Source organism: Aethina tumida, chromosome 1 (assembly GCF_024364675.1).
Source record: "Aethina tumida isolate Nest 87 chromosome 1, icAetTumi1.1, whole genome shotgun sequence".
Classification (NCBI taxonomy): Eukaryota; Metazoa; Arthropoda; class Insecta; order Coleoptera; family Nitidulidae; genus Aethina; species Aethina tumida.
In genome coordinates, this window is record NC_065435.1 from 41,831,836 (window position 1) to 41,847,186 (window position 15,351).

The following is a 15,351-nucleotide window of genomic DNA, read 5'->3' on the forward strand; positions in this document are numbered from 1 at the left end:
TTAAATATGCTTGGAAATTTTTTGCGAAGCTGTGTGCAGCTGAAGGAAGAAGGAAATTATTTTTGGACCCCCCACTAAACTAAATACATTAAAAATAATTAAAATACGCTTGAGATTGTCATTAAAATTTTTAATTATTTGTAAACATATTTACGTAGATATAGAACATAAAATACATGAAAAGTTTAAGAAGAAGTAATTATATCCTTGAAGGAAGAAGAATATTACGGCTGGACTTCAGAAATCTGATCTCTATTGTTCTCAATTTTAATTCAGTTTAGTAGTAGTATTATGACCTGTTCAAAGAATGTAAAATAAAAGTTCTTAATGCAATTAAATTTGAAATTTGCGAAAACTTCGAGCCACGCTCCATCTATTGTTTAATAACGCCTTATTTATACCAGCATTTCATCTGCACATCTCCCAAACTGGGTTAGAAGGAAAACGACCTCCGAAATGAAAAACGACGCCTTTGACAACATTTTATGACACGCCCATGAACATAAACCCGGCAAGTAATGCATATTAAATGTGTAATTTGATTTTTTTTCTCACGCAGCCGTATCAACGCGAAAAAACATCCCCGACAATATTTAAATGGGGCTAGCGATAAATAGCGTAGTTGTGGATGGATGCCCGTGGTATAAAGTATGGCGGGTCCCCCGTAATGATAATGCGGCTCGTTTCACGGACGGTCGCTTGTCTCTAATGGCCCTCCATCTAAATATCATAAGGCAAAACCGCGGATATTCATAAACTTAATGTGTAATGAGGAAAATTGCACCGGCACACAAAAAACCAGCTGGAATCAGGCCAAGAATGGCGGCCGGTCTGCATATGAGCCACGCTCCGATACCATCTTTCGGTGCCTTCTATCATTACGGGAATTGGAAAAAGCGCAGCTCGCAAACGAATTGTGTAAGCGGAAAGAGGATGTAAATGCCACCGGTATGATTAATGTGCGCCGTCGAGGTGTTTACAGTGAAATCCGCGACGGCAGACTTGAAGGATATCTTCGAATATTACATTAACAATTTACGGTTCCGCAACAAAATTCTCCACTCTCGCGCGCCGAACGCTCTAATTCACGATATTAAAACGCACCACCTCCGGACGAACTCCGTTTAATTATAAACGTGTTGTTGTTGTTGCTGTTGTTTACTCAATCCGTCAACACTCGAAACGAAAACATTTTCTCAAGCTCCGACCCGACGACTGAACCTCTCATTACGTTCGCCCGCATCATAAAAATATGAAATATAAATTTGCATTGTATCCCGTCTCTCTGCTGCCAGTAGTTCCAGGAGAGAATGATTGATACTGCACCTAGGAATATCAATCATGTTTTTGCCGGTGTCACAGGCCGCGCCCTGCACCACCACACCGCCCGCCCCGCATCGAAACACGATCCGAGTATGATTTAGCGACAACACATCCACGGGGGAAGTCCCCGTCTTCTATTTTCTTTTGTTGGTGCATTAAACGTGGAAACTCTGTTGCACTCGAGTCGGGCGGGGGAATTTGTTTTATTAATACTTGGTGGAAATTAATTACGGGGTGACGTTGAGGTTTTAATATTGCCGGGGACCGTTTAATTAATGGTCCAATAATGCGATTGTTATTTGTTATGTGTCTTTTAATGCGAATTGGTGCGACGATTTGTAACGTGCGGCTGGTGCTCATTTGTCTACGACCTTTGGTATTTACGAAAAATATCTTAAACCTTAATATCCGTTGGTACATAATTAAATACACTTTTACGAATTCATTTATTAATTCACGAGATACCTGACAATATTTGCAAATTTGATGAGGTCTCTAAAATTTAATAAAGCCACGAACAACAAGAAATTTTAAACCAATTCTCGGAAGTAAGGAGCTATAAAAGTATTATTTCAAGGCGGATAAACGCAAAACGACGTGGCTCCGTATCTCCAGGCCGAATTTCACCTTTTAGCTACATAATTTTCGTCCTTGAGGAAGCAAACTAAATATAATTATCTTGAAGTTCCGTTTAAAGTTTTATTTTTCAGAAATTTGCTAACGTAAAATTAGCGAGTTTTAATTTAAATTTAACTGTAGCATTGTTGGCTAAATAGTTTTGTGAAGGATTCATAAATATCATAATAATATATACATAAAATACTTGACTCCCCCGTTGCAAAACCTGTGCATGATTAAAAGTATAATTGAAAATGCTTGGTAATTTTTTACATAGCTGTGTAAATAACTGGCAGCTGAAGGAAAAAGGAAATTATTCTTGGACCCCTAGTAAGCTAAATATATTAAATATTATTAGTAAAATACGCTTGAGATTGTCATTAAATTTTTTTATTATTTGTAAACATATGTATGTAGAAATAGACCATAAAATATATGAAAAGTTTAAGTAGAAGTAATTGTATCATTGAAGGAAGAATATTATAACTGGATCTCTATTGGTCTCAGTTTAATAAATATAATTAACTTGAAAGTTCCGTATCCGAATCGTTTAAGTTGATACACGTTAAAAGTTTATTGTTCAGAAATCTGTTAACGTAAAATTAGCGAGTTTTAATTTAAATTTAACTGTAGCATTGTTGGCAAAATAGTTTTGGAAAGGATTCATAAATATCATAATAATATAGACATACAATACTTGTCTCCCCCGTTGCAAAACTTGTGGATGTTTTACGTAGCTGTGTGTAAATACCTGGCAGCTAAAGGAAGAAGGAAATTATTCTTGGACCCCCTAGTAAGCTCAATATATTAAATATTATAAGTAAAATACGCTTGAGATTGTCATTAAAATTTTTAATTATTTGTAAATATGTTTACGTAGAAATAGACCATAAAATATATGAAAAGTTTAAAAGAAGTAATTATATCATTGAAGGAAGAATATTATAACTGGATCTTTATTGGTCTCAGTTTAATAAATCTAATTATCTTGAAAGTTCCGTATCCGAATCGTTTAAGTTGATACACGTTAGAAGTTTATTTTTCAGAAATTTGTTAACGTAAAATTAGCGAGTTTTAATTTAAATTTAACTGTAGCATTGTTGGCTAAATAGTTTTGTGAAGGATTCATAAACATCACAATAATATATACATACAATACTTGACTCCCCCGCTGCAAACTTTAAGACTCTTACACATGAACGAGCCAGCCTCGCAAACTTCCTTTCCCCTTTTCTTTATAGTAATGCTTTTCGATGCTGAAAGGAAATTTCCCTTTCGTCTTTTTGTATCTTTAATGCCTTACTTAAGCCGTGCTTAAAAATGCATACTTAGGACCGGCATCGCAGACTATTTTAATAGTTTTGTCCATCGGTTGAATTACGATAAGTTTTAATGGGTCCAAAATCTGCTTTGTTAATAATATAATTTATGATATTATGGAGTTTGGAGGATTGTGTACAGCATGGAGGTAATAAAACGTCGCGAAACAAAAACGCACCCGTATAATGGAATATAAAACATTTGTCCTAATGAATTGTCGACACGGACATAAAGTACAATCCCGGGGGAATTGTAAGTAGAATTTAATAAATTAGACGTAATCAAATTCGTTGGTATAAACGCCTGACGTCTCCGTTGGACGGCGCTACATTTCGCCAGCACCTCGCCTCCTGTTATTTGTCACAATGATTGAAGCAGCTTTCCTGGATATACATGTCCTCAGAGCTATTGCAGTGATTAATCACTCCGGCAATTTCATTTCGGGTTCCTATTTTATGCTCCATTCTGCTAAAGTTGTCCATGCCCCGCTACCTGGCACAGCGGGACCGATGGAAAAACCCCACCCCATCCATCCAACACACCAATTGTAAATCTAATACGACAAGATATGCACGAACCAACATGCACATATGAAACGATATTTAAAGTAGGTGTATTTCGTACTCGAAAACGCGAAGCGCCCGTGAATCCCCGTCCTCGTTGAAACGTAGAAACAGAAAAGCGTGTCATTCATATTCAAAAGTACGGCAAAATCGTAAGTGGCACTTAGTGCGCACGAACCTTTTAATACTTGTACAATTGGGCATTTAAAATAAACGCTCACCAGCCGGCGATGAATTTAAATTCAGGTGAAATATTTGGTGCGTATATTTAGTGTGACATAATGTCGACATTTCAGTTTTACATTCAGATGCGACTGCAGAATAATAATAAAAAAAACGGCTAGATGGAGAGAGATAGAGAGGAAACGGCAGAACCGCCCGGTGAAATGCAGTAGAATCACGTCCACGTTCATACACAATATGCGAATTAATGCAGGCACATTTTTGCAAATGAAAAGAGGTGACGGATGAGTCCGGAATACACGGCCATGGAGGTGTGACGGATTTTTATTATTCTCGTCCATTTCGTGACAAGTGCAGATCTCTCCGATTACCCTTATTCTTTACAATACCACTCTGAATATATCAATTACTAACTGCACTTAACCTTTGTTTGGTTTGTAACAGGGTCCACCAACAATTATCACTCTTGATAATGCCGATTACTAACTTCACTTCAAAACAGGGTGCACTGGTAATTATCACTGATAATCATTTCAACATTTTTTTAATATAATATTGATCTACTTCTTTACAGATTCTGTGAATCTCAGTCATTTATTGTTTTTTGTATTATTTTATTGTCTTAACTTAATGTCTCCTCAAAATATGCGTATATCAAAAATATAAATTTTATTATAATAATTAGTCTTTCATTAACCAATCAAGACCTCTTTCAACTATCCCATAAATGTATCAAAAATCAATCATTACTTGGATAATTATTAAATTTTATTATAAATATCCAATTTTTAGAAAAATCATTTTAATTTACTTAAAGTTATTTTATCATCTTAACCCTTCATTAACCATTCAAGATCTCGTTAAAATAGCCAATGAACATGTCAAAATTTGTTATAATATGGATAATTATTAAATTTTATTACGAAGATTATCTCATATTTATTACAAATATTGGATTTTTGGAACCTTGTTTTATTAATTACTTAAAATTATTTTTATTTTATACCTTCATTAACCGTTTAAAATATTTTTAAAATGGCCAATGAATATATCAAAATTGTTGGTTATTTGAATAAATATTAAATTTTATTATAATAATTATCCTACATTTATTATAAATATTTTATTTTTACAACCCTATTTTTTATTTTATATCCTCTTTAACCATTTAAGGTCTCTTTAAAATAACCAGTGAATATATCAAAATTGGAAATATATCAAAATTGGTAATTATAAATTTTATTAAAATAATTATCTTACATTTATTATAAATATTGGAAACTCACTAAAACTTAAAATAAAAAAATCGAGACAATATAATACAAAATATTTTTTGCCTGTCTGTTTTAGGTTGTTTTTTATTATAATAATTATCCTACACTTATTGTTTATATATTAAATTTTTAGAAGTCTTTTTGAATTTACTTAAAATTATTTTTTAACTTATACCTTCATTTAAGATCTTTTTCAATAACAAGAGGATATATCAAAATTGACAATTATTGAATAATTATTAAATTTTATTAAAATCATTATAAATATTGAATTTTTTGAATCTTAAAAGAAACAATATAATAATAATTATTCTACACTGAATTTTTAGAAATGTCTTTTTAATTTACTGAAAATTATTTTTTATCTTAAACTTTCGTTATTAATTCAAGATCTCGTTAAAATAGCCAGTGAATATGATATGGATAATTATCAAATTTTATTACATGATTATTCCATATTTATTATAAATATGGATTTTTAAAACAATGTTTTTTTAACTGACTTAAAATTATTTTTTATTTTATACCTTCTTTAATCATTAAACCTTATTAAAAGTTAAAATAAAATATTAAGAGATAATATAATAAAAAAGATTTTTTGCCTGTCTCTATTTTAGTTGGTTTCTCTTTGATTTTTCGTAACGTGAAATTTTAACGAAACTCATTTGTATATTTTAATGAAATACACCGCAAAATTTTGTACACAATTTTGGTTAATTAAAACGACAATAAAAGAGTAGAAATAATTTTATTTAGACTAGTAATATTGTCGCTAAAAACACACACTGTTAAATATTCCAAAACATTGATCGAAAATAAATAATAATATTTGTTTCAATGTAAAATTGTTGCCCCTTTTAATTTAAATCGTAGCGTAAACATTCAGCAAACTCATTTTACTTTATCTACATTTTAATGGAGAACTGTCTGCTACATTTGAAATGCCTTTATGTTCATGAATAATTTAATTGGAGAAGTTATTTATAAAGTAAAGAATATTTTAATATTTCACTTTACTCTCTATAAATCTGTACATGTTGCAAAAAGTGTTTTAAAATCAACTTTTATTCAAGCTGCTTATACAAATATTTAATAATGGTACTTGCGAGCCACACATATATTTTTATTGAGTATTCTCTAACTAGTCGTAAATAAAATGGAAAAAAATCGGTTTTCATTTCGAATGATTTACGGCCACAATACCGTTTGATATCAACCGAGATTCCCCACGGACCCGGGGCACAATTATATCGGAAATCTCCCAAGAAACAAAAACACGACTAATCGATGATTTATTTCGTCTCCTTAATATTTGCTCCAGTCCTCAGATGATTTGTATTTGGCAAGGCGCGTACAAGTGGTTCCTGGCCGTAAGACCGTGTCGAAAAACTAGATATAAAACCGTGTTAAGCAACATTATACATGCCGTAAACTAAATAGCTTATAACCTATAACATGTGACAAGATAGGATAAATGTGTATGGTTCAAATGACAAAGCTTTACAACGACAAGCGCAAAACTCACAACATTGCCGTAACCGGGTACTAAATGATGATTAAATTACACGTACATCACATAAACTTTACTAAACACTATTTAATTAACACAAAGCATCATTTGTTGTCATTATTTTGCACCGGTAAATTCGCCGCAGTAATTTTAAAATGACTTGCCATTTAAGGGCTGATGTCTAGGATAAATTGAGTTGTGTGGTTTAACATTTTAATTTCGTAGTCGTTCACGTCAAAATGGTACAAATTTTATCAGCCATCAATTCACGTTCCCACGTCTCGGTTGCTAATAAAAAAATCTCGAAGCAAATTACTGTCAATGTGATGTACAAAACACAATTGTATCGATTCGATAGCACTTCTCCGTTTAAGTGCTTGCAATACAAATCCATTTGATATTATTTAGCCGAATGCAGTGTTATCAGTCAGGTCACTGAGCATTTGCAACATTCAAGTTTAATGCAAACATTTCGCGATCGGCGATTCATTGATTGAGCTTTATTGCGACAGTAACATTACAAATAATAAAGCTCCATTATTTATAATTAATCGAGTCGCCCTTTCAGTACGCCATTTTGGTTTGCGATCCATAATGGCACGGTGGAATTGCAAATTGAATGTATTTTCGTGTCCATTAATTTCGATTTCGAATCCGAACTCTTTAATAGTTTAATAGGTCAAAAATCGAGATTATTCGTTGAATGAATCGTATCTTTTAAATAAATCGCAAAGCCCGTTATTAAATTACAGTAATGAAATATTTCTTTGACGTTTCATAGTCAGTTTTTCCTTATCTTTTTTTTTTTTTTTGCTGCCGTCATTGTGTGCATGCAAACCACCCCCGCAGTTTCCAGTGGTGATTGAAGACAATTTATAAATAATTCCAAAGTAATTTCGAATAGCGAACATGGGATGCACGCGAACCTCTTCCACCCTCCAGACATGACTAAAAGCTCGTGCTGCAAATTGCACTTTATTTGTTTATGTTGTTTACAAGAAATCACTGGAAAGTTTTCTCGGATCCCCGGAGGTTTTCTTTTATTTATTTAGATTGGTGTTTTTTTTTAACAAAGTTAACCGTACATTTTTAAATCCCGCCAAACATTATCAGCATTCATCCGGCATTAGATCAACAATCCCGGGCGTATTGTCCTCCTTTTCGGTCCATTGCGATCTGCATATAGCACGGCATCCCATTAAACAATACTGAAATTCTGATTCGGTGGAAGCACTTAAACGCAGACGTCCTGTAATGAATGACATCTGATACTGTTGACGATGCAGCAAAAACATGCAAATGACATTTAACACTCGACAATTTGCCGTGGAAACAAGTCACGAAGAAACGCCGGTGCCGGTGCTACCCTCCACGGATTTTGGGGGATGGAGCATATAATTTATTCACCTTGCTCTCCGGCGAGACCGAGGCCGAGGTGGAGGACCCTGCAAATTACTTTTGCATCTTGATTAGGTAATTGACAATCATTCTCCTGGGGTTTATTTGTATCAGTTTGCAGATCTGTGCTTTTACGGCCCCGTTTTTTTTTTTTTTTCGTCCTTTCTTTAAGCACAATTACGGTTTATGCCATCCACCCGTTCTTATTTTTCGTTTTTTTACCTTGAAATTTATTTCGGCGACTAAATACCCATTGTTTTCGTAAACGTCGCGATTTTATTTTCGTCCTTTCACTCATGCATGATGCAAACGCGACGGAACGATTCCACTTCTCGCAACAATCCGACAATCTCCCGGATAAGTTACGGATGTTCCGTTCCGAATTCGCACGCTGGGGAGTTGCACACGCCTTATTATAAATTTACGGTGGCGAAACGTTACGCCCCACCCCCTCTCGCCCGGCCTCGCAGCGTCGCGGATTTAAATAATATCGAGGCTCTAATCGTGAGAACGCACCGCCATGTAAACAGAAACATATTCGTAAAGTTTCGCCGGTATCTGGTGGATGGGATCAGTTCCACCGTTTTGTTACTCATTCAGCGAACAAATAGGATTCGCCACGGTAAAAAATCAGTTATCAGACAAATCTGAACGAAACGAGCCACTTGCCTCGTACGATATGCAGGGAATGATAAGGGGGAACGTATAATGCTCCGACATTATTTTTGTCTTGTCCGGGAAAATTGTTACTGCTTATTTGTGCACCTATACACACAAGCAAATAATAAGTTATCTTGAGGAACGGCACGAACGTGGGCTTTTTAAATTGGACGGTTTTCTTGTTCCGACGTAATTATTGGCCATCTTCAAACAATATGATTTAATATAATATAATAATATTTGTTCCGTTCATTTTAAATATTTGACAGAAATTATTATTGTAAATCACTTCAATTTACGAAATTTGTTTATACAAAAATATGTTTTTCTGTTAAGTAACATCAACGTGTATTAAAACCAAGACAAAGTTATATCAGGTATAAAAATATGATTAATTTGGTTTTATAATTATTTTCTTATAGTTTAATTAACATTTTTAATATCCGATTTAAATATATATTTTTCTGTACTCAATTGTGTTTTTCAATATGCTAAATTTTTTCCTGTAAACATACATATTTGAAATAAATATGTTTGTTATTGTAAACCACGTTTCTTTTTTATCATTTTAAGAAGTTTTTTATTTTACAGAAAGAAATATTTTTTTACAGAAACGAGACAAAGTTATAATAGTCATAAAAAATATATTTAAATTGATTTTATAATTATTTTTTTTTTATTTTATTGTTTAATCCTAAAATATTATTCTTTGTTTAATAAAATAACCGATTAAAAATAAATTTGCTTTTATGATTTTTAATTACAAATACAAAATTTTTCATGTAAACATACATTTTTGAAATAAATATGTTTGTTATTGTAACTACATTCCGAGACAAAGTTATAAGAAATATATTTAAATTGATTTTATAATTATTTTTTATTTTAATTGATTAATCTTAAAATCTTATTTAATAACAAAAATAAAATAACCAATTAAAAATAAATTTGATTTTATGATTATTTTTTTGTAGTTTAATAATCATTTTTAACATTCAACCTTAAGATATATATTTTTCTGTATTAAATTGTGTCTTTCAGTATGCTTATGACTGTTTTATTTTGGGTAATTCGTTTTCAATTATCTTTAGGAAAGGCGGAAACGTGGGTTTTTTAAATCGGCTTGTTTTTCTGTCTCATGGTAATTGGCAATCATCTTCGACTATATCGTTAGCTGCGTTCGTTATAAATAAATTCAGAGGTTACAAAAATTCTAAATTTGGGAACATGTGAAATATAATAAGAACTTGTTAAATTAGCAAAAATATAGAAACAATTCTTTTTTGTTTTCATTTACGTCAACCGTTTAAATAATTTTTATAATTTGTGCGCAATTTATTGTCCAAAATAAACAGTAAATCCGGTTTACTGGATATGTAGGAAGAAAAGTAGTTCAATTACAAGTCTACCATAAATAAAATTAAATTTTTGATCATTTTTAGACATTTTTATCTTTTCAGAAATGTTTTAAAGATAAAAATCTGCAATATCTCATTTTATATTTTAACCGTTAGACAAATAGACTAAGTTTGGATAAGAAATGAAAATGTTCTGATTGAATGAAAAAAGAATATTAAATTTTACTCCCATTTTTCTATATGCTTCATCCATTCGTGTAAATGGATTTTTTGGAGCTTTATATCTTCTTTCTATTTCAATCATATGTTCACTTGGTTCTTCTATTTGACTACATAGTTTTTCTGGGGAGTAAACCAAATTGTTGAAAATATCTTTATTGTTTTACTTTAAACTATTGATTGAAATTAAATATCTTGGTCTGAATTTGTCACAGAATGAATGAGAATTAATTACACCAATTGACCTACAACTAATTAACTCATTAACAACGGGTACATTTTTAAGTGAATTGCAATAATTATGGGTCACTTTTTACACTACTTATAAACGACCTCGTTTAGAAATACAGAAAATTTTTTTTAGTTGAATATTATATCATGTTTTTTTTAATAAAAAATATTATTGTTCTGGGTATAGTAATATTCAACATTTGTTGGAGGAAAGTGAAAAAAACTAGAGAAAATTACAATATAGACAGAGATAAAAAATTGTAATTAACTTGGTTTTATTATTTTTTTCTTGTCATGTTTTGTAGTGTAATTATCTAGACATTTGACCTGAAGATACACTTTTTTTCGTATTAAATTTGCGTTTTTCGGTACGGTGATTACCGTTTTTACTCGTCATAATGTATTTTTCGTTTAACGCGTTTGAAAAAAAACTTAAAAAAAATTTTTCCAGTAAAATATCATGAACATTTAAAATTAAATTCAGTCGGCGGTGCTTTAATAGAGACGTTCGAATACGAAAAATTAAATTTAATAAATCCGTAATGGCTTCTAATTAATTTCGCAAATGTAGAATTTTTTTTAAGGGCCGCTAATTTGTCAAGTGGTTGTACGAGCCTGCTTTTGGCATTTAAATTATATTTCATTATAAATATATCGGGTTCATTTGTAATAACAGGAAACAAATAAGGGATATTAAATTAACGAGGCTGTAAATCTTTGTTCTTGGCGGTGGCAGTAAAATATTTGAGTAAAAATTGGCGGTATTTTTCACTTACAATTAGTGCGATTAATACGAACAATAAACATTATATATTTATATATTTTACACTTTATAGATGTTCGAAACCAAAACCAATAATAGTAAAATATAGGAAAGCCCGCCTGTATCGACGCAGTCGAAGACATTTTATTTTTATCTCTGCTTAAATGTGTTAAACATATCGTGGCAAATTTATGGTAAATATGAAGTGCCATATATATCCTCGTGGCATTGTCGACGCTTCCATGTTTTATAGAACTCGTAAACAGTATAATGTCGTGTTACATTTTTTCTTTTGCGACTTGTCAAGCACAAAATTTACGTTCGTTTTTTATGTCGACGTGTCTGTTAGCCAACATTAAAATTCAAGAACGCGTCAAATTTTGTTTGCAATGAAGATGAATGGCCACTGTATGAATACTTTATTAATCTTTGATCACCGTTTCCGGAAATGGCCTTGTTCTTCATTTAACCAATTCTAAATAAACTCGTATAAAAATGTTCCGACAAAAAATATGTGTTCAATGGGTAGGCAAGTGAGAGTTCAGCCCCTCCATTGTGATAAAATCGGGCCGGCTATAAAAACGGCCAGTCCATCAATGGCGCGAGGAATCGATTAGGACGAAAAAAGCACTCTATTAATCACGTTTTTTTCCCAATGAAATTTGCAATCTAACGAAAATTTCCAGCAGGTGTCCAATTGCATGGATTGTTTCAATCACATTTTCCTTTTTCTTACGTTGTCATCCTGCACCATTAATCACCGGGCATCCCCGCGTTCATCCGGTAGAAACTATTGAGTTGGCTCCGGGTGAAAAAGTCGAATCGAGCCAAGTTGCTTGTCTTTTTTTTTGCAATATAAGTTTAGTAAATCCGATGAGGAAATAGGACGGCGCCAAAAGGAAACTTACGGCCTTTCTGCTGAACAAACAAAAATTATAATAAGATCTGTGATATATTTGATTATTATCTGGAATTATTGAATGGTTTCATTGTTTCGATCTGTTAAAGCTGATAAGATTAAAAAATTGCGTCACCGAACGAATTTATAATTACACAATAGTTAATAATTTCAATGGCGATGCTTATTAATAATTTAGCCACAGCATAAAATACACTAAAAACCGATAAAACCACATTTCATGTTAGCTTGTGTGTGTGTGTAATGTCAACATGACGTGAAATATCCTAACGGATATAAATTTTAATAAAGCCAATACCAACAAAAAAGTTTTAATTAAAATAATATAACGAAAATTAGTGGGAACTTGTTAGATTTTAACTAAAAACAAACAGATAATTAGTTTTAATTTAAAACTTGGAAAAGTTTGGAATTAACTAGCCATTTTATAGTCATGGAAAAACTTTCCGAACCCACTTGTTTTACTTAATTAAAACTAAAATGTATTTATCAAAATTTATTTTTGGCCGGACGGCGCATAATCTTGGCCGACAGCTTGATGTAGACGAGAGCAGCGGTTCCGGGCGGCCGACAATTACCGGAAAGTTTCGCAAACAATAACCGATACGATTGACCATGAACGTTATAAAAATACGTGGACAATGGTGCGGAAAACGCAAAGAGAAAATAACACACGATTATGCCGTTCATTTTCTGAGGGACGTTTTATGTTTTCTCTGGCTGGAAATTACGAAATTTCTGCTCTAGTTTGCTCATGAATGTTTTGTTGTCCACAGGAGCGGAAGACGACGTGCGCCACTTCACAGGGAACGACACCCACACGGACTACTTCCGGCTGGTGCTGCGAGATGGGGACTCCTTGCTGGTCGGTGGAAGGTGAGTTGTTTCGTGCGATGACCTCGCCAAAACCCCCCTCTTATCCTTCGTCATACACGCTTTGATCCTTGCTCCTTGGCCCGACATCATTCTCACTGTTTGCTTCCAAAGGATGTTAACTAGGGTACAAAGGGGACACAGACACAAGTTTCCTTGCATCGATTTTTTTTCAGCTCCCACTCTTACACTTTGTGTTTCTCCTTTCATTACTCCACTTTTTAGCATCGGGATTACTTCTTTTTACGGGCCCCGCCGCCTCATAAACAAGTTTGGTATTGCAAAATAAATATATCGAGTTGCAGTTGATTGTATATTTTATGTGTCGTTCCGAAAAAAGGTAAATTGCATGTGGAAGCGATTTGGCAACTGAAAACTGTCCGGCACACGTTACGCCACGTGAAATTTATAGTGAGCCGTGGATGCAGCCAACGGATATTGTTTCTTGATGGTCTCGTGCCACTTTGATGTTTGTTCTTAATGACTTTGACCACACGACTGGAATTTATCGAAAACCTTTTACTCGTTGTCTATCTTTTTCCAACATAAAATCTTTCAGTTGTGGGCCCTTCAATTTTATTACTTTAAAACTTAATTTCTAATTTTGTTACATCGGACCTCAGACCGTGAACTTTTATGTCAGTTGGATGTGAAGCTAATGTGTGGCACTAACTAAATTATACCTTCAAAGTAGTGTTTTCACTACCTCTCAAGAATTCCTCCCGCAAATTGCTAAACTTTTTTTGCAACATGTCTCGGCTGGCTGTAAAAACAACAACAAAATATCAGCGAAAATCCTCACGAAACATTACTTGAACTCACCCATAAACCGAAGTATAAGTTAGACCACATATAACAAATGAAGCAATTCCAATTCGTAATAAATAACGGCAAAGTTGAATGATTTTCCCAAGAAACAAGTTTTAGGTATCGCCAAACAGTTCTCTGATTTAATTTACGATAGAGCATTACCAAGAACATGGTCATTTCAGTACGAGGGCACTCCTACATCCACTCCATGCCCACATACTGTATGCTTTATACTGCCCACCTTGTTAGCCAATTTGTTCCACTGGGACCAAAGAAAGGAACACCTTTCCAGTGTAAACGAACGTGAATTTTTATGATGGCGGCGGCCTCATATATTTTTTTTCTCCTTGGAAGCGCTCATGAAATGATTAGTTGGATCACGTATTTTACATTCAAATTGTCGCGGATGAGAAATACGACCGATTTAAATGTCCAAATGGATATTATCAAATGAAAAATACTGATTTTATAACCGTTTAGGTGAGTTCTTATCGTAGCTATTTATGTGACAGACTGAAATAAAATTTCAACTTGCCCTTAATTGGATAGTATTTTATAAATTAATGACTGACTGTTTCTCAGCGCAAATTCTAATGCCGTTTCTATCTATTCGACGCTGTCGAACTATTAGCGATTAAATTACACGGGAGATAGGATGTCATTATTTACAAAAATAAACCGTTCGTTATTTATTTGTAGCAAAGATTCGACGTACCAGTGCCGTAAATAAATTTTACAATGATAATTTTTTGTATTTTGTAATAAAATCCTTTTATATTGCTTGATTTTGTAATTTATCCAGTAATTAGCTATTCCAAATAATTAGATTCATTTTTCAGCTACGCGGATTTTGTTAACAGGTCATTTAGTTGTCAATAAACATTCCAATCAATAACGAATAATTCAATTATTTATTAATTTATAATTTTACAGTATCGACCAACAGTTTTAAATATACAACTAGCTTTGATAGTTGCTTTTATGCATAAATATTACATTTGTATAAATCATTGGGAATTGAAAACTGGCACATAACTGTAAAAACGTTGTATCAATATTTTAATAGTTTTGACTCGATTCCATTTCCGCTAGTTTTATGGAAAGTTTTCATCGGGACTTTATAATCTAAATACTTTTCAGTTTTTACAATGATCTTCAAATTAGTGAAATTTAAACGGATATAAGAGGTTTTTAGACCGTTTGTAATTTCACAGATTTTTAAACTATATTTCAATATGAGTAATTAATAATCAATGAATTTGGGAATTAAACTGTTAGAATAATGATGACGTTACTGAATATGAGCCAATTTATTTTAATTATTTTTCA

General features: G+C 32.7%; 1 protein-coding gene across 3 annotated transcripts in view; it reads left to right on the forward strand.

Moving 5' to 3' along the window:
* LOC109594365 (semaphorin-1A) overlaps window positions 1–15,351 on the forward strand; it is a 345,269-nt gene that overhangs the window by 255,160 nt on the left and 74,758 nt on the right. For 2 of the 3 annotated variants that reach the window (XM_049961951.1, XM_049961952.1), the window contains exon 5: window positions 13,116–13,215. In XM_049961951.1, coding sequence (XP_049817908.1) covers window positions 13,116–13,215 — 100 coding nt within the window. Of the gene's footprint in view, window positions 1–8,198; window positions 8,265–13,115; window positions 13,216–15,351 lie in introns of those variants that run through there. The other variant, XM_049961953.1, reaches the window with a different exon arrangement.